The sequence below is a fragment of the Drosophila mauritiana genome, chromosome 3L (genome assembly GCF_004382145.1).
Source record: "Drosophila mauritiana strain mau12 chromosome 3L, ASM438214v1, whole genome shotgun sequence".
Classification (NCBI taxonomy): Eukaryota; Metazoa; Arthropoda; class Insecta; order Diptera; family Drosophilidae; genus Drosophila; species Drosophila mauritiana.
Window position 1 is genome coordinate 2,506,972 of NC_046669.1, and position 19,535 is coordinate 2,526,506.

Below are 19,535 nucleotides of genomic sequence, written 5' to 3' on the forward strand. Positions count from 1 at the left end.
ATAATGCTAATCCTCTAATTTCAGTGTAGATGGATAAGAAAAGTTAGTAAGCTGCAGTCAGTGCTCCAAATTCACTTTGTGCAAAAGTTCTACAACAAGTTGAGCAGGCGAACTCGAAAGAAGGTTGATTGAAGTCTTACAAGTTTTGGGAAAAGCGCCCAAGAGAAATCCACACATTATTGACAGAAAATATATCGCGGAATATAACTCTTGGCATCCTCAAACGATTGATTTATGGCGCATCATAAGTTGTCAGCTTTATGCAGCTTTAATCCCCATCAAACGAACTGCAGTTTTCCAACCCCCCGGGTGAATTCACCCATAATTTTCCACGGGGTGGAAGCTCCCTCAAGCTGCAGGAATTAGAGACCAAAAGACAAAAAGTCAACAGCCAAAAAAAAAGTGTAGTAAAAGTAAAGTAAAAACCACGAAATAAACAAATAGGGGAAAATCTAAGAGAGGGAAAAGCTGAAGAACTATGGAAGCCGCTTTGAGTAGATTTATGGCTGCACCCCCCGCCCCTTTTTTTACCACTCGAGACCCAGAAAAGTGTGTCAAACACATGCGATAAAGGGAAAGGCAGGGAAAAGCCAAAAACAAGAGGGAAAACAGCCCAGAGACAAAGGAAACGTGCTGGGAGTGCGACGGCAATTACTGCTATTTATGGCTGATTACTTCACGTTGTAAAAATCAATTAAAAATTCACAAAAAATGAACTCACTGAACGGCGAGGAAAACGACGAAGAAAACCGAGAGAAAAGTATCTGCTGGAACCGCTCCATGACTCATTAGCGTTGACATGTTAAGCAACACAGAAACAAATCCCACCAAATGAGCAGTCCAATGGCCGAGTGGAGCGGGGAGCGGGGAGCGGGGATGACCGGGTTCAGGTAGCCGTTAGAAAAAAGTTCTAGTCGGTGGGCAGCGATCGCACACTGCGAGAAAGTTTCACTGTACTTCTTAGGAATTTCGATCTGTTCCCTTGGTCATTCTAAACTCAAGTATCAGATATTTTATCTATATCTCATGAATAAAGTCTCTACCAGGAGTAAAAGGTATAAAAAGGTACTAATCTGCACAATATATTCTAGATTTTCTCGCAGTGTAGATTTGGTTACAGTTATCAGTTACCAGCAGGCAAAACAGGCTGGTTCGGATGTTGTTGGTACTGTAGCTTACTCCTGCCGCTCTCTTTGGAAATTGTCCAGCTGCCGACACATGTGAAAACCACCGCACCCCTCCCACCACCTACTTCCCTTCCCCGCCCCGCCCCCCTTTCCTACTTCTTCGCCTTTTGTTTGCCTTTCCTCGCCAGCCCCCCATATTGTTGTTGCCGCTGTTTGTTTTTGTATTTGTCCAAACGGGTACAACTAAAACTAAAACTAAACAACCCGTTGGAGGCCGAAAGATCGAGTCGCCGACCAACGCAGTCGCTGGCGGTACAGTGAAGATTGCTTTAGGGAAACCTTTCATATTGTAAGACTAGAGATTTCAATCTAATTTCCAAAAACTACTTCAAATAAATATGTTTTTTATGAATTAAACTTGTTCATCCATGTTATATAGAATGTAAAATAAAGAAGTGTAATTATTGGGTTTATGATGATTTGTTAAGTTTTGTAGATTTAAATCCCTGTCTTTAGTTTGTCGCCATCAGTTTCTTTGGCTAGTTGCTTCATTACTACAGTTTGCTTGGCCTGGCAAACTGGAATTTTTTGAGTTGTTTTGTTTTGCTTTGTTTGTCTAAAAGCGCAGAACTCCCCACCCCCACCCCTCATAGTTGCCCCGTTTCCCCTGCAAAAGGCTTGGCCCAGTTAGCAGTAAAAAATGCAAAGAGCAGGAGAGTGGCTTAAAACAGGACTGACTGCATATTAGGACGCCCATGCAATTCAATCGAGCTGGCTTATGCAGATGCAGTGGCTGCACTAGGAAAAAATGTGGTAAACCTTGGAAAACATTCCAATTAGAACTAGGAAACTGTGTTGAAATATTCATAGTTTTTAAAAAAGTATTTCCTGGGATTTAATTTAGTTGACTTTTAATCCCAATTTAAGTTGTGTACTATTTTTTCGCAGAGAGCCAAACTATTTCTCTTTGTTGGCTAATTCGTGTGGGTCGCGTGGCCAATTCGATTAGGAATGCACTCAGCTGACGTCACGAAGCCCATTTACCTACTTTTCGGGTATCAGCAGCACATGAGCCAACTCTGATTAGAGCTGATTATTTAACGACCGATTTCCACAGATCCACATGGAAAACAAAATGATTTCCCAACACCCCGGGGAAATTTGCTTCTATAAACACGCGTTCGATTGCGAAGAGATGCCTCTTCCCGAACTTTATAAAAAGTATTTTCCCGGGGACCGGGGCCAATGTTGTTTTAACCCACAAAAACTGAAACATGTGTGGATTTCTCGATTCTTTCCACTCCTCAGAGCAAATTGCAGCGCAGACGGACACATGGAACAAACCGAACAAATGTGGGCGAACACGTTTTTATCGCAGCTAACGAAATGCAATAAATGTTGATTAAAATAAACACACTGCGGAGAAAGGAACTTGAAATAATGAAGTTAAATTTAAAACGCAGTATAGTGCCACTTAAAAGGAGAAGCCCACCTCGTGAATTCTTCAGAACCAAGTTGTTGGATCTGCCCTTTGTTTATACTAGATCCTAAATATTACTGATTGGAGATCGGTTTCTTCCAGTGCACATGCGAGTGAAATACACATAAAGAAGTGGCAGCCACACCAAAATGAAGACAACCCGCGTTATCAGTGGAGAATAAAAGAAACTGCACCAAATACAAATAAAGGGGGAGTCGTAAAAACCAGAAATAATTAATGAAATTTGTGCTGATGAATGCAGCTCGTGGTATCTTATCGGACACAAGGAGTGGAGTGGAGTGGAGTTCTTATCGAGTGAACAGAAACCAGAACGGAAGCCTCACAAAGCGAGCCAGTTTCGAGAGAAAGAACCTTAGCTTTAAGGACTCTGACCTTTTGTCGTTTTCTATTTCGGGACATTCCACAGCTAGCGCATCTCTCTCCTCTCGGCCATTGTGTTTAATGACCTTTAAAAGCCACGCACAGACAGGTCACCGGAATATGGCAGACATGCAGGCGGGGGGCCGCCCACGTCCACGCCCACTTTAGCGCCCCTCGCCGAGAGGAGAAGGCCAAACAGAAATAAAACAACAAATAAAAACAACACTTCAAACAAGACACACATCACAATTCATATTCTCATGCCTGCTGCCATTTTTGCTGATTTTGCTTTGGGTTCGTCGCCGCTTTTCTTGGCAGTCAGTGTTGTGTGTGTGCCCCATCTTAATCATCGTTTTCATCATCATTATCATTTGAATCCACATTATCGCCATCTTCAAGCTGTCTGCTGCAGCGCAGATACAAACACACACACACACACAGCGATCCAGATACATGCGACTCGCATAGATACAAAAGCACGCATGGTGTTGCTCTGCTCGCTTCTGCCTGCCGCCTTTTAATAAAGTAAACTAAACAATTTTCATTCTTGTCTCGTTTTTGTCTCGTCTTCGTCGCTCTGCATCGACTATGAACAATTTTTCATAAACACACACGGGCTAACAGTTGGGGCTACAATAATAGTGCCATGGGAGTACTGCGAATATAAGTCGAGGAGCCTTTAATCCAAAAACTATATACTCTTGTTTTAAAAATATGTTTTCTAAACATTATATATGAAAATATAATATCCGTACGAAAGCCAACCGAAACTCTCCCCAAACAATGGTATAATCTCTTAAATTTGACTCCAGATTTTCAGTGCTAACTTAATTTATATAACTTCGTGGAACATCCCTTTTTTAGGGCCGCCTTAAAGCCTATTATTTTGGCCTCATCTGTGGGTGAAGTACACACACAACCACAGCGGCGCACATGCCGTAGCAGCGAGGCGACGACCCAAGCACCACCACCAGCCCACTCCCCATTGAACCCCCAACCACCCCCGCCACATCCAGGCAGAGTCAACAAACGGACACTCACACACACACTCGTGCCAAACTGAACTTTCGGTGGGTGCGCAAAGCAAAAGAGATGGCGCCCAACGTGGGGCCGGCGGGCGTGGTGAGTTCCGTTCCGCCACCGAGAGTGGTGAGAGTGGTGAGTGTTTGGTGAAAGAGAAAGGCAACAAACGCATGCGGCAGTGCGTGCGTCCACAGGGGGGTTAAAGGGGGGCGCTAAGGCGGCCGAAAGGGGGTTAAGACTCGACAAATTCATTGAGAAACGAAGCGAAACAAAAAATAGCTTGGCAAAGCGGAGAAGGTGACACCGGCCGGTCAAAAGTTGCGCACATCACTCTCACATTCAAAACTTACAGGGTGGGTGGTGCCAAGTTGGGTGGTTTTTTGTCAGGCAATGAAATCGAAATGCCAATGTGCATTTATCAACTCGATTATTATTGTGATTGCTTCGAGGGGGAGAACGGAAATCCAGAAAAAAACCTTTTTTCGTTACCATGGCAAAGTGCAAAAAAGGCCGAACACAAAGAAAAAGAACTCGCTTTTGTTGTACTTTTAAACAATTTGCATAAATGTGCGGGGGAAACCTTCGAGGGTTTGACGACTGGAAAGGCCAATCGAGTTGGGTAAGATATTGTGGGGTATTTTTGGAACCAAGTTGTAAGTAGCGAGGCTTCTTTGCGAGTCGCAGGAATATAAAATGTAGTATCAGATAAAAAATCATCATGAAATGAAAATGAAAAGAATTCATATTGGTTGCATTTTGGTTTTTTTCACAAAGATCTATGTATGAAACTAATCGATTGTGGAACCTTTCAGATAGTGTAAATAGTTTGTGAAATCGAACTAACAAACTACGAACGGAAATTGGAGTGTAAACGACCACACCTGGGAAAATAATCACGGGGCGGTCACTTTCCCGTTAATCGGGCGAGGCGTGTTAATGAATAAAGCTGAGGGGGAGGGGGCAATGTGGGGGCTCTATTTTTGGGGGCTCTGCTGCTGGTTCTATTTCTAGTCGTATTCCATTTCCATTCGAGATGGATAACCGCAGCTTATTGACTCACTTTTAGGGCCGTCAGATCGATATCGTCCAGTGAACAGTTGACCGATGGAGCCAGTTGTTGTTGCTGCTGGTGCGCCATTTTGATTTGCTATTTTATGTTGTTCTTCTGGATCTGGAGAATTGCTGCTGCTGATTCTTCGCACGCAGAAAGAGGTGGAGAGAGGAGAAATGCAAATAAGACGGTGAACGAGGGGTGGGGGGCAAAACAACGGGGAGAGAAATAGAGTGGAGAAGGAGCGGCCGAAGGACTTTACTGCGATTTTAGATTTATACGCTTTTTACCGCGATTTAAGATTTATACGCTCTAAATGACAAATGCCACAATAAAAAACCCGTGCAATTAACAAACTATTTGTTGCTGTCATACAACTTTTCTCTTTTCGCTTCTCCGCTCTTCTTCTCGCTCTCTCTCTCTCTCCATCTCTCTTTCTCACTGCTCTGCCTCTGCGTGCGTGTGTGTGTTTTGTGACGGAGTGTTTGTGTGTGTTAGTTAACGTTTGGCAAACGGGGCGCGGCTCTTTTTATTCCCCAGCACTTTTTAAAATCTTTGCTCGCCCTTAAAGCATTTATTAATCACTGCCGATTCATCTGCTACTTCGCACACACTGCACAATTTCAATATTTTTTTTGCGGCGCTCCGATGGACCAGCCTCACACACACACCCACACCAGCGCAGCAGCCTGCGTATGGGTTCGTGTAGGTAGACAGAAAAAATCTGCCACTCGCTTTTTCCTCCCGATTGCGTTTTGCGTTCTCGCGCAGGACTCGCGATTTTCACTGGCGTACCGCGAATACGTACTCTTCACGCACAGCGATGGGCGCCTATCGCCTTTGCATCGCACAACCAGCTGAACAGTTCAATTTCCCAAGTTCAGTGAAAATCAGAACGGTTTTCCGTTTTACGCGACGCCAAAACCCCGACGGATTCCAACAGTGTGACCAATTAGTCGATGGCAGCTTATTCCATCGCCAACTGAAAAATACTCCGCGATTACCGTTCTCATTTCTGCGCACATACCGCAAATATATCGAGCCGTAGAAGGCCAATTGTGTGCCCGTATATTTTTCTCTTGCAGAATGGCAAATTAACACCCGAATCAATAAATTAGATTATACATTCACTAATTCCAATCCGAATAAATAAATAGGCTTGGGAAAATTAAAAAAAATTCACAGATGTGATATTTTATTTCATAGGGTAACTCAACGATTTAACCATTTCATATAAACGTTATATAATATTAACAATTGGAATATAAGAATGCAAATATAAGCAAGATGGTTAAAGATTATTTGTGATTAGACGTCTAATAATGTACGCTAGTGTAATCAACGCACTGCTGTTAACAGCCCAAAACAACTTTCATAACAGATTGGTATCGGTTTTGCAACATTTCCACTGATTTCTTTGCACTCGCCATTTTATTTCTGATTGGGTCGCTTATGTCACTTATAATCCAATTGAAACAACTTTCCAATTTAACTCAAATTATTCAAATTGTATTATCAAACATATATATAAACATCCTTTTTATAATTTTAATTTAATTTTTAATTTATTTGTGCTTTATCCCTTATATATATATGTACATTTCATTAAAGCTAATGGTATAATTAGGTATTTACAGTGTTTAGCTAAGGCTTTCATCTGAAATATTTATTAATTATGTCTAGTTGACCTGTTTTTAGTTTTTTGTATAACAATATTTATTATTTATTAAGGAAAACAAGGGAGAAGAAAAACCTTAATTGACTTACAACTAACTTAAAAAACTAAGACTTGAAACAAAAGATTGTTAATATTGTATTTTTTGTTGAACTTTTTGTACACCTACTTTTATATGTAGGTACTTAGTGTTTGTGTAATAAGGTAAGTTCATTATTAATTTTAACAGCTTGTTTTGGCATATTTGAAGTTTTTTGATATGAGTTTGAGCACATCTACCCCAAACAGGTGACCCATACATTAATATTGGATTAAAAATTGTTTTAAAAATTATGATCTTATTGGATATTGATAATTTAGATTTACGATTTATTAGAGGGTACAGTGTGCAAATAATTTTATTAACTTTCATAATTGTGTTGTTGATGTGGTATTTAAATGTTAGTTTTTTATCAAAAATTATACCCAAATATCGAATGTTGTCAACCCATTGTATTGGAGAGTCTAGTATTCGCAACTGTCTATCAGGAAGATAACGAGGTTTCCTTCTTTTTGTAAAAAATATAGCATTCGTTTTATTAGGGTTAATTTTAATTTTCCATTTTTTGTAATATATGTCTAATTCATTTAAGTAACTCTGCATGGATTGATTTATCTCGCTGTACGAGAAACCAGCACTGTAGACAGCGGCGTCGTCAGCAAACAGTGAAAGTACACAGTTTGTAGCTTGTGGAATATCGTGTGTAAAAATATTAAACAATGTAGGTCCTAAGACAGAACCCTGTGGCACACCTGCATTTAAAATTCGTCTAGCAGATTGACTACTGTCCAAATTAACGCTAAAGTATCGATGTGTCAAAAAATTTTGAACTATTTTAATGAGGTATATGGGAGTTCCAATCATCTTTAGTTTGTGCAACAGTCCGTCATGCCATACAGTATCAAATGCAGCCTCAATATCAAGTGTAACCAGCCCTACAGATTGTTTGGATTGGATACTTTCTTTAATATAATTTCTTAGTTTTAAGGTCGGCAGTATGGTATTTAGACCATTTCTAAAACCATACTGTACCGTTGGTAGTGTGTTGTGTATGTCCAAAAATTTCACCAATCTCAATTTAATTAATTTTTCCAGAATCTTGGACAAACCGCTTAATAGGCTTATTGGTCGGTAGCTTTCAGGGTTATCAGGAGGTTTTCCTGGTTTGAGAATTGGAACTATTTTTGCTATCTTCCAATCCCGTGGGAAATAGCCTGCCTGAAGACAGTGATTGGCAATGTTAACAATATGATTAATGGCGCTTGTAGGAAGGTTTTTCAAGGATATATTAGGTATTCCATCAATTCCAGGAGATTTTCTAGTATGGAGAGCTTTTACAATTGAAAAAACCTCTGGATAAGTGACTCTACAAATTTCTGCGATGTTGTTTGGGGTTTCAGCTATAGATTGTAAAGATATTTTGACTTGGTCAATTGTATTTTGGTTTGAATATGAATGTGTCAGATTATGCTTCAGTTGAAAGACATCAGCAAGAATATTCGCTTTTTCTTTTCCAGAAGCGTATATTTCATCAGCTTTACTTAGACACGGAACAATTTGTTTTCTTTTTTTAATTGCTTTGGTTATATTCCAAAAGGGTTTGCTGCATTTATCCAGCTTTTGAAGTTTATTGTTCCATTTTGCATTATTATAAATGAAAAGCTCTTTTCGTATGATGTAATTTAAATGATCACATCTTGATTTTAATAATGGATGACGTGACCTAAACCATTGTCTTTGGATAATATTTCTTGTTTTAAATAATTCAGTTATATGTACAGGGAGTGTAAGCTTGGAGTGATGTATAGGTTTATGAGGGACTGCTTTAAGAAAGGCATAATTGATTACTCTAGTGAAAGAGCCGATTAAATTATCAATATCCAAAGTCGATATCTGTGAGCAGTTGACAACCACCTCTTCAACCATCAGCCTTTCATTTATAATTCTCTTAAAAAGCGCCCAATTTGCCCTTCCCAAAATCGGATATGTTTTTACATTGCGCATAAAATTTGTAGAGTATTTAATAACCACTGGTAGGTGATCAGAGGAAAGCTCTTGCATTACTGCTGGATTAGCCAGCTGGTTAGGGATATTAGTGAGGCATAGGTCCAATGTTGATGCTTTTGCTTTATGGTTATGCGGAATATACAGAGGTGGTCAAAAGTATTTACACAACGAGCTTTTTTTTCAATTGTCAACTAATTGAAAAAAAAGCTCGTTGTGTAAATACTTTTGACCACCTCTGTATGTGGGTTGCGTAGGGTACAAAATACTGAATTTTCCCAGATCTGAAAGTTCATTGAGAATTTTGCCCCAACCATTGGCTCGGGTACACTTCCATGCTCTGTGGCGCGAGTTGAAGTCCCCGCAAATTAGAAAATTTCCATTTATTTGTGAGATCTTAAGGAGATCAGATCTATACAAACTTTTTAAATGATTATGGTCCCAAGATAAATCACATGAACTAGGAATACATTTTGAAGTATTTCCAGCAAAGTAAATAGAGTAAATTTTTAGACTGGAATTAGAGTCAGTGTTGATTTGTATACCTACATTTTCAATAACATGACTTTTAATGCAGGGTATTTGTTCATGTATCAATGTGTTACTAACTGCAATGGCAACGCCGCCTCCCCTACTTTCCTTCCTGTCATTTCTGTATATAGTGTATTCGGGTATATTAAAACGGTCACTATGAGTCAGCCACGTTTCATTTATAAGTGCTATGTGAATGTGATTATTTTCTAAGAACTTGATCAGTTCTATACGTTTGTTTCTAACGGCACGAGCATTCCATGCCATAATATTCAAATTATCAATAAAATTATTTGTTTGTGTAAACATACTTAATCGCTAACTGAGAAATTACTTGAAATTGCTCTCCCTTATTGGAGCATTCATTAAGTCTTGTTATTAATTCAGACAAAAGAGAATTTATCTCTTCACATGAAAAGAGATTAGTTTCATTTGTGATATTTGCTTTGGGATTAGGCAAAGTATGAATATTGGTGAGTGCATTACTATAGCTACCAAAGTTGAGTTGTTGCACTCTCTTAGTTTGAGTAGGCAATGAGATCTGGGGTTGATTTCCAAAGAGAGCAGATGGAGCGATGTGTTGCTTAGAATTCCTCATTCCATGAGCTTCCAAGTTATTTCTTCCAATGCGTTGTGATGAGCGTTTGGAAAGTAAATTGAGATAAGAAATTCGGCATGGGCATGTCAGTTCTGTCGATGGATGGTCGCCTTTACAGTTAGCGCATTTTTTGTTGTTTACGTCCATACATACGGCAGTCTGGTGTGATCCAGCACAATGGGCACATGATGTTTTAACTGAACAATTATTTGATCCATGTCCAAATAGTTGGCAATTGTAGCATTGAGTAATTTTATTCTGCAATTTCACTTTATACTCCCAGCGTACTTTAGTGTGGTTGACATACATAAAGTTTTTGCGCAGTTCCTTTACTGTGATACTTTTGTTTACGAAATAAACAATGTACAGTAATAATTCATGATCAGACTTAGTTTTCTTTTCCACAATTTTGACTTCGGTGCATTGTAATCCTAGGTTTTGTAGCATGGATTTGACAGTTTCAATTGGTAGTTTATCCAGCCCGGATAAAATGGCTTTGTATGGCTTGTTTGATCTAGTATCGTACGTGTAGAACTCACAGTTATGTTCCTTGAGTTGGTTACAAGCTGCATTGAAACAGTCCATATTTGGTAAAAATATTTTAATTCCAATTGAGATGGTTTTAATAAAGTAATCATCAGTTTTAATTTTAGCCATTAGCTCGTGTACAAATTTTGTATTTTGTTTAATTAATGTTATAGGAGGTGGTTTGATTATTATTTCATCAAGTGTGTCCGTTTCAATAGGTTTATCATCATTATCATCGTCTAAAGTTTGTAGTGGACGAAAATAATTTGTAAATTGCTTGGAGCCCCGTTCGTTCTGGCGCTCCACTAGTGGTTTATTCCTTTTAGTACGCATTTTTTCAACGGCAGATGCTTCAGCATCACCAATTGCATCACTTGAACGTTTGATTGTAGTCCTTTGCGAATATCACAATTAAAGAAGAAGACAGAAAATATCTAATGTACACCAAAATGTTCTCAGAGAGAACAGAAGATAACGATCGCAGCGTTCAATTTTTACAACCGCGTTCGACAAGGTCCTTTTTATAATCGGTTCGATTATGCCAAGGAAATTTTCAGCAGTTCAAATTGAACTGCTAAAGATTGAAAACAAACCTGCACAGTTAAGCTGCATTTTTTCTTGAATTTTCTGGTCAATTGCTATTGCTATATATTGATTACTAAAACTCCCGAAAACTGAATTGGAAGATTTAATATGATAAAGACTTAAGCGAACTTTATTTAATAAACAAATTAGCCAAATAACAATTTCACCAATACCCAAAATAACAGTGAGAAATAGCTCTTTCCCCAGCAGCACGATAGTCACGACGCCAGACGCCAAACACAGCCACACTATTCCCTGCCCACCTCTAGGATGTCTTCCTCTTTTCTTTTCTTTTCGCCCCGTTTCCGGAGTGGTCGTATTGGGCAAATTTTAATTTTACGGTAAGCCACGTGCTAAATTTTGTCAATTTGGTGGTGTTTTCAATTGCAAAAGTTGTTTACAGTGCGCAATTTAACATTGTAACCGTTAAACATGGAATATTTCAATTTTCTGTCAAAATATTCGGATAAGACAAATTCCGTAGCGTGTTGCGTTGAATGGCCATCTTATTTAGTGAAACCGCATTTGCAATATGGAGTTCTATTACTAATCCCGTGAATTTGTCTTGCAGCAATGGGTCGCGTTATTCGTGCACAGCGTAAGGGAGCTGGTTCCGTGTTCAAGGCGCACGTGAAGAAGCGCAAGGGAGCCGCCAAGCTGCGTTCCCTGGACTTCGCCGAGCGTTCCGGCTACATCCGCGGAGTTGTCAAGGTGAGTAGTGTGCTCCTGGGATCACCACCTACACTACACCTATCCAGTCAATGTGGATGAGATCACACGCATTTGACCATGCCACGCCACATTCAAGAAACCTGCTTGAGCACCTGTGCCAGCTTACTAGAAGTTACCTCCGTAGCTCACTGCTTTGGAACTGTAACTAAGCGAACCGTACACCTTTCATGTTCCAGGACATCATCCACGATCCCGGCCGTGGCGCCCCTCTGGCCGTCGTCCACTTCCGCGACCCCTACCGCTACAAGATCCGCAAGGAGCTGTTCATCGCCCCCGAGGGCATGCACACCGGCCAGTTCGTGTACTGCGGCCGCAAGGCCACCCTTCAGATCGGCAACGTGATGCCCCTCAGCCAGATGCCCGAGGGTACCATCATCTGCAACCTGGAGGAGAAGACCGGTGATCGCGGCCGTTTGGCCCGCACCTCTGGCAACTACGCCACCGTGATTGCCCACAACCAGGATACCAAGAAGACCCGTGTCAAGCTGCCCTCCGGCGCCAAGAAGGTCGTGCCCTCGGCCAACCGCGCCATGGTTGGCATCGTCGCCGGCGGTGGTCGTATCGACAAGCCCATCCTGAAGGCCGGTCGTGCTTACCACAAGTACAAGGTCAAGCGTAACAGCTGGCCTAAGGTGCGTGGTGTTGCCATGAACCCTGTGGAGCATCCCCACGGTGGTGGTAACCATCAGCACATTGGTAAGGCCTCCACCGTCAAGCGAGGCACATCCGCCGGTCGCAAGGTCGGTCTCATTGCTGCCCGTCGTACCGGTAGGATCCGTGGTGGCAAGGGCGACAGCAAGGACAAGTAAGCTCTGGCTGCAGCAGGATTCCGGCGTGGCGCAGGTTCCGCCTGAGATCTGATAGTGGTCGTGCTCTGCTGTGCGGCGTCGTGGGAGAAATCGCTATTCTACATGGATAATCTGTATGTTCTAGGCATACGCTTGACACGGCAGAATAAAACTTATTTGTAAAAACTATCCTTCGTTTGCTTTTTAAATTTGTAAGGGCTAAGGAACTAAACTGATGCTAGATTTTAGTTATTAGCTATTGTTTAAATTTATTAGGTAAATACGTACGTTATCTGCAAATTCTTGTTTTCAAACAAAGAAATGCTTGTGTATTTTGGAATATTTGTGGGCTTATATTTAAAATACTAAATTAAAAAAGCTTAAAATTGTAATCAAAAAATGGTTTGTTTTGTTATTTACAACATTGTAAATATTTCATTATTACAACTGAAAATTAAAAATAGTGCCAGTGTTGGGTAATAAATCAAGTAACTGCCAGCCACAGTCACACTAATTGAAATCAATTTAAAGCAAACAGTCTATTACCCTAAGTTCAAGTTCAACTCAGTGTTTTAATGGGTTTTACACAAAATAAATATAAATAATAATAACCTTCAGCCAAATATGAGCGTTCGCACCTTTTATTTCGATATACCTTAGACTTAGCTTAAGCCTATCGAATACTTATTCGATATTGCCTCGCAAGATCTATCGCAAGCGAGAGGCCCACCTCTAGTTGGTGTGCGCGGAGTGGAGTGAAATAAATCGAAGTAAATTGCGTCGAGCGCTGCAAAATAATGGATCGCACTTTCTACGAGGGCTGGCTAATTAAGTCGCCGCCCACCAAGCGCATTTGGCGAGCAGTAAGTTTCCGAAAATGGAAAATCTTAGGCTTTCGAAAAACTGTGTGTATATGTGTGTGTGTGTGAGTGCTAAGGAATTTTCCTGGAAATCCCAGCTCAAATCGAAATCAAAATGAAAATTCTGATCCAATCAAATCAGAAATGTCCAGTGATTAGTGAAATGTGCAATGAAAAGAGAGCCGCAATTGGCTAACGGTAAACTTGAGGCCGGAAGAGAAATACCGCAATCTTTGTCCATCGATTGACTCACGAATATGATAAAAAAAAAAACGATGGATAATGGAAGTGGCATTTTTTTTACAATTGCGCTAAGCCTGTATTGGTGCCTGCCTCAGCGTGTGTGTGTGCGTTTATTTGGCGTTGTTGTTTGTGGTATAATTTAATTCATTATTAAGCCGAGGGATTGCAGTTCCAGTATTCCAGTTTATTGGAATGCAAACAAGCTGAAAACCGCAACAGAAATTGCGAAAATGTGAATGAATTTACGATGGCTTCCTCTGCGTTTTTCCCTCTCTCTCTTTCTCTCTCCCCTCCGCCCTCTCCGTCACCCATCCGCTTTCTGTTTATGTTTGCTTTTGGCGTGGGAACGTGTTTTTTCCTTTTGCCCTGGTCTAAATTTACGCTTAATTAATTTTTCGTTTAATGTTTACTTTAGGGAGCCGTTCGTGTATTAAATTTCCGCCAACTGTTGCGTTTAATCAAATTTACTTGCCCCGTTTTTCGTGTATGCATGTTTTTTATGCGCATATGTGCTTGTTTTTGCTTTTTTATGTGCACGAACGATAAGATGGATCACGCACAAAAACAATGTACAAAAACAACAACATAAACTACCGACGTTGACCAAAAACAATGACGCACTTGTCTTTCCAGCTCCTTGGTGTTGTTGCTTTTCCTATGCTAGAGATGCGCTAGTGTAGTGTCACTTTTATAAGTTTTATTTACAGTCCATCATAATGTATGACTTATTAGATCTTATTGAATAATTATTTCTTAAAAATTTAGGTGATGAATAATTTTTGTTTATATTATTAAATATAAATAGAATGCTTAGCTCAGACCATCACATTTAACTGGCTTTAAAACTAGTTAAGCTAAAATTCAAAAGTTCTCTCTTATCCGTTCGTGACACGACACTGTGTAGTGCGCCCATCTCTAGAGCGTTCATTTGAAACCACTTATAATGGATACGACAGTTCCAAGAACACCCAAACCGTTGATCAAAAGGTCTGGAGCACAGAATTTTCAGTTACAGCAAACCCACTTTATGGTTTCACTGTACTCAATTTGTTTGCTTATGTTGAGGCGTGCAGTAGCGGCCAAAATAGTACACTATTTTGGATACTGCCTAAGATTATAAATAAATAACTAACCCCTTGATATTAACACTCGTCCAAAAATGGAATATTTTGTTGTAAAGGCTTACAGCAGCTTTCTATTTAAAAAAAAAACCACCTTTCAGTTAAAAGTAAAAGTAAACAAATTTAGAAATATAGTAAAAATAGAACCTTTGCCCGCACATTTGTATGCATTTCTAATATCTTGAGCGCCATTGTATAAACAAACTTTAATGATGCCTCGAGAAAATAAGCTGCGTATTTCCAGCGCCGCGGGGTGCCAATTTCTGGCCTGTGTGCGGCATTATGTTTATTGTTTATAATTCAATTAAGCGTGATATTATACAGTCCGAAAAAATCCATCCATTATCAGCTGGAGTTTTTAGTTTTCAGCGGGTTCCCGAACCTCTCAGCTGTTAATTTCTTAACCGTTTAACGGTAACGTGGGCGTGGGGTGTTATTTCTGTGTGTGTGTGTGTGTGTGTGTGCTGATTACCCAAGAAAATGCCAATGCAAAACATGATTCGCGGAAAAGCAGCGCTGCTGCCGTCGCTGTTGACTCGGGCTTCATCACCAGCTTACTCACCATTGGTGATAGTGTACTCAGCCGTTGAGCTGATCAGCCGGACCCTACCCTCATATCACCAGCCGCAGTCCATCGCTCAGTAAGGGTATCTTAATCCAGAACGGAGACATCGGCACACTCGCGTAGAACGTTTATATACAGCTAAACTACTGCAAGATATCGTATAATTAGCGATAGATGCAGACTAAAAGAAGGCCTTGGCATCCCGCGAATTCTAGGAAATGTGCTAATGATTCACAGTCCTTCATCACTATATTCTAATCATAAATACCTCATTATCAGATCTCTAGGATCAGAATTAAATTTTTGCCGCGTAAGTGATATTGTAAGCATCAAGATTGTTCGGATGTTCTTTGCCCTGATGAGTAACTACTTCATTAAATTAGTCATCACTATTCCGGATATCTTAGTACAATTTGGCAGCAATGTAATCTTGTTTAATACTCTACTCTCAGACTCTATGCAAAAGAAGCAATATCTTCAAATCCCATTTGGGGGAATTTTTTACTTTGTTATATTGTTTTGCTACAAAAAACAAAGACACAAGTTTATCGTGTGATATTTGCAATTCCACGACCCATTTAACATATATCGCTATGAAGGAATCTTGTGTGTGTAATGGCATAGGAGAAATCACTATTGGTTTTCCGACTGTACGCCTCGTTGCAACTCTTAACGCCTCGTTTCCAAATTATCTTTGTAGCGCTGGAGGCGTCGCTACTTCACGCTGAAGCAGGGCGAGATACCGGAGCAGTTCTGCCTCGAATACTACACCGACCACAACTGCCGCAAGCTGAAGGGCGTTATCGATTTGGATCAGTGCGAGCAGGTGGACTGTGGCCTGCGACTGGAGAATCGCAAGCAGAAGTTTCAGTACATGTTCGATATCAAGACGCCCAAGCGCACCTACTACCTGGCTGCCGAAACGGAGGCGGATATGCGCGACTGGGTGAACTGCATCTGCCAGGTGTGTCACCTACACGACACCAAGCAATCGAATGAGTTGCCATTGGGAGCTGTGGGTGCAGGTGAGTGTCCGCAAGCCCAAGTCCAAAGAGCTCCTTCTTAAGTTTTTCTTTCTTTGCAACGCCCAGACGAAAACCGCACCCAGCACACAAGCTCCAGTGGCGGTCTGAGCAACTCCACCCAGAATACGACCACCACTTCGTTGCACTCCTCGGCCGGAACCACAGCGCCCCAGGCCACGATCCCAAATGCTGGAGGATCTGCCCAGCTGCGACGACCGGCGGTCATTGAAGAGCAACCGATGCCCTCGAATGCCGGCAACAATAACTCAGACTCGGTGTATGTCAACACGGAGTACAGCAATCGCGAGACGATGCTCTGCGATGCCAATTTCGACCAGCAGGAACTGCTCTCGGCTGCCCAGCAGCAACCGCCTCCATCGCCAGCCACTGCTCTTTATCTAAACCACAGTGCTTTGATCCAAGCTCAGGCGGCAGCTGCAGCCGCCGAGCAACTGCAGCAGCAGCAACAAGCTGCTCGCTTGGCGGTCAGTGCCAACGGAGTAGTGCGCAAGTTGCCGGAGCATCTGGTGCTCACGCAGCAGACCCTGGCTGAGGCAGCTGCCCAGCAACACAGCAGCGTGCAGGCTTCACCCGCTTTGAGCACCGCCTCCGGACCGTACATACCCATCAGCGAGTGCTTCTCGGGCAGCCCGAGATTCCTGCCCGGCAGTGCAACTCCCGGCGCAGATTTGGCCATACCAAACAACCCCACCACGCCGTTGAACAACTTGGACCCCAAGTTCTACGATACGCCGCGTAGTCATAATAACATAGGTCTAAATCTGACCAACGATCAATCCTACTCACCGAAGATTACCAATTTGAGTCTGGTAAGTTGATAGATTACGATGCGTTTTATGCATGTGTAATTAATTATCTTGGCATTTCAGCAACAATTGGCCAATAACAATGCTTGTAAACAACGCTCCGACTCCGATTCGGAAAGCGTTTTCACCGACGACGATGAGTGGGCTCATCCTTTGCCCCTGCGCGAGAATGTGGGTAAGTACTTAAAAGTCAAATATTAAAACGAATTCTTTTAGTAAACAAAAATTTCTCACAGATCGCAGCACACGACCTTCGGATAGTTCCATTGAAAACGAATCATTTGTGCTGACCTACTCCCAGCGATTCTCCAAAATGCCCGAGGAGGGTGGAGCGGTCGTGCCACCAGCTGAAAAGAGTTCCAAGCTGGCGGGAGCAGCATCTCTGGCAGAGGCTGGTGACCAAGGAACGCTGGATAAGCTGGCCAAGGTGCTGAAGAACAAAAATAATCTCATATTGGACTTTAAGGAGAATGAAAAGTGAGTTAACACACTGTCAATTCAACTTTAAACAGATTTTAAATTCGTCCTGTGCATTGGCAGAATTCCTCGCGATCTGCCGCAGCTGTCGGATACGGAAAATACTTCACCGGCCATTGTGGCCCGCCGCAACGCCCACTCCGCTTTCATCGAGGAAAGCTACGACATTCCAAGGTCCCACCAGCAGCCTTACTACAACGTCAACCAGCTGCTGGGCGAGCGACCAGTCACCAGCCCGCACAATTCAAATCCCATTGCAGCATCTACACCGAATCTCATGGCGGCCGATCTAGGTGCAGTGGCCGCCATTACAGCGGCAGCGAATCCCGGCCTGATGGGTGGGGCACAGGCAGTTGCTTCATCGCCCACCAGTGCGCGCACATTGCCTCGACACTGCTACACCAATGCAGCTCCCACAAAGATGGAGGGCAATGTTTTTCGATACGACTTCATGGAGCAGGCAGACTGCCCGCCAGTTAACCGAAAACTTAAGCCAAAGGTGGCGGGAGGATTGCCAGTTGTGGAGGACAAACCGCCGGAGGAGTTTCCGGCAAAGCCCCCGGTGGGCGTAGATCAGTTAACCAATAAATTGGGTGCAGCCCAACTGCAGCAGCCTATTGGGCCGCCCAGTGTGGACAGAAAGTGCAAACCGAATGCCTATAAGGTGAGTGAGAAACGTTTTGCACACCCAAAATCATATTACTAATGTCTTTTTTTAGTTGGGAAATCCGGCCACCATGTCGCCGGCAACAAGACGTTCCTCTGGAGCCCCTCTCTCAATGGTGCTGCCGCATGAAACGGATGTCCACTCCCCGGCAGCCAACGCCTTCTTCCACGAGACCCGCACCCTGCCTCGCCAACAGCATCGGCAGCATCCGAACAGTCCCGGCAGCATGTCGGTACAACATCAGCGCACCGCCTCGGCAGCGGCTGCCATGATGAGCTTGACGGCAGCGGCTGCTCCCAAGCAGCAAGCGGCGGCGCAGACTGAGCACAAGCTGCAGTACTTTGATCTGGATGTGACGAACAAACCGCCATTGCTAAATCGATCCAGCATGAGTGTGGGCAATCTGTACTCACAAGGCGGAAATGGAGCTAGTGGGATGCGATTCGCTGGCGTCGAAGCTGGCGGAGCTCGGGCGCCAGTGCCTAGCAGCGTGGTCTATAGATCCGTGGACTTTGTCAAGACGGAGGCATTTAAGAGGATTCGAGAGGAGCGCGAGAGCAGCGGCAACAAGTGAAACTGCTGGTACAGCTGAGTGGTATCATATCTCCAGTACATTTACTTGTCAACGTGCAATAGCAAAGGACCATGTTGCTGATCCGAGATTTTCGTAGTGCCTATTGGTGGTCAGCTGAGGAGAGCTGACCCCATCCAAAAACAGTGCAAATTCCGAGTGGCTTTTACATTCGTTAACATCGTCAAATTCATTATCCATTAAAACACATATCTAGCTTGTAAGACGGCACCAGCATTTTTGTGTGCTGCTTTGAATCTGTAATCTGTAATCCGTAACCCGTATCTGAATCTATGTCGTATTCGTATTTAAATCGTGCTTCCAACACTTCCATGTTTATTGTTAAGCTTCGGAATCAAAATGTAACCATGACAAACGATCTTAGTGCTAATTTTACAATGCAAACAATTATTTTATATACGCAAGCGAAATATTTATACACACGAATTTTATATGGTAACAAATTATTTACAATTTATTAATGTAACTCGTGTGCGACACAAGCTGTAGCTTGATACTGTGCTTTAAAAAATATATATACAATAATACCAACTTTCTGTGTGCTCCTGAAAGACCCAGAACAAGTATCGAATTCCAATAGCTAGAAAATATCTCAATATTTCAATATCACCAGGA

The 19,535-nt window shown here is 42.2% G+C and overlaps 3 protein-coding genes across 16 annotated transcripts in view; 2 read left to right on the forward strand and 1 right to left on the reverse strand.

Moving 5' to 3' along the window:
• Positions 1 to 6,023, reverse strand: part of LOC117140973 (mitogen-activated protein kinase kinase kinase kinase 4) — a 31,303-nt gene extending 25,280 nt beyond the window's left edge. For 5 of the 14 annotated variants that reach the window (XM_033304213.1, XM_033304215.1, XM_033304211.1 and 2 more), the window contains exons 1-2: positions 5,871 to 6,022; positions 5,072 to 5,205 (exon numbers count right to left, since the gene is read on the reverse strand). In XM_033304213.1, coding sequence (XP_033160104.1) covers positions 5,072 to 5,149 — 78 coding nt within the window. In that variant the 5' untranslated portion in view covers positions 5,150 to 5,205; positions 5,871 to 6,022. Of the gene's footprint in view, positions 1 to 5,071; positions 5,206 to 5,504; positions 5,687 to 5,857 lie in introns of those variants that run through there. The other 9 variants (XM_033304220.1, XM_033304221.1, XM_033304219.1 and 6 more) reach the window with 4 other exon arrangements.
• A 5,235-nt stretch (positions 6,024 to 11,258) lies between these two features.
• LOC117140975 (60S ribosomal protein L8) lies at positions 11,259 to 12,732 on the forward strand. The gene is made up of 3 exons (XM_033304223.1): positions 11,259 to 11,364; positions 11,595 to 11,734; positions 11,932 to 12,732. The coding sequence occupies exons 2-3, from the start codon at positions 11,597 to 11,599 to the stop codon at positions 12,562 to 12,564; spliced, it is 771 nt and encodes a 256-aa protein (XP_033160114.1). The 5' UTR covers positions 11,259 to 11,364; positions 11,595 to 11,596; the 3' UTR covers positions 12,565 to 12,732.
• A 525-nt stretch (positions 12,733 to 13,257) lies between these two features.
• Positions 13,258 to 19,451, forward strand: LOC117139180 (protein daughter of sevenless). Its single transcript, XM_033301349.1, has 7 exons — positions 13,258 to 13,406; positions 16,033 to 16,357; positions 16,424 to 17,187; positions 17,248 to 17,359; positions 17,421 to 17,661; positions 17,725 to 18,325; positions 18,381 to 19,451. The coding sequence occupies exons 1-7, from the start codon at positions 13,341 to 13,343 to the stop codon at positions 18,900 to 18,902; spliced, it is 2,631 nt and encodes an 876-aa protein (XP_033157240.1). The 5' UTR covers positions 13,258 to 13,340; the 3' UTR covers positions 18,903 to 19,451.
• The last annotated feature ends 84 nt before the right edge of the window (positions 19,452 to 19,535 follow it).

Excerpts from the sequence above, each read along its gene's own strand:
- LOC117140975 (XM_033304223.1), top strand. The coding sequence starts at position 11,597 with ATGGGTCGCGTTATTCGTGCACAGCGTAAGGGAGCTGGTTCCGTGTTC. Across the intron at positions 11,735-11,931 it reads ACATCCGCGGAGTTGTCAAG|GACATCATCCACGATCCCGG; the intron begins GTGAGTAGTGTG and ends TTCATGTTCCAG.
- LOC117139180 (XM_033301349.1), top strand. The coding sequence starts at position 13,341 with ATGGATCGCACTTTCTACGAGGGCTGGCTAATTAAGTCGCCGCCCACC. Across the intron at positions 17,662-17,724 it reads GACTTTAAGGAGAATGAAAA|AATTCCTCGCGATCTGCCGC; the intron begins GTGAGTTAACAC and ends GTGCATTGGCAG. Across the intron at positions 18,326-18,380 it reads GCAAACCGAATGCCTATAAG|TTGGGAAATCCGGCCACCAT; the intron begins GTGAGTGAGAAA and ends GTCTTTTTTTAG.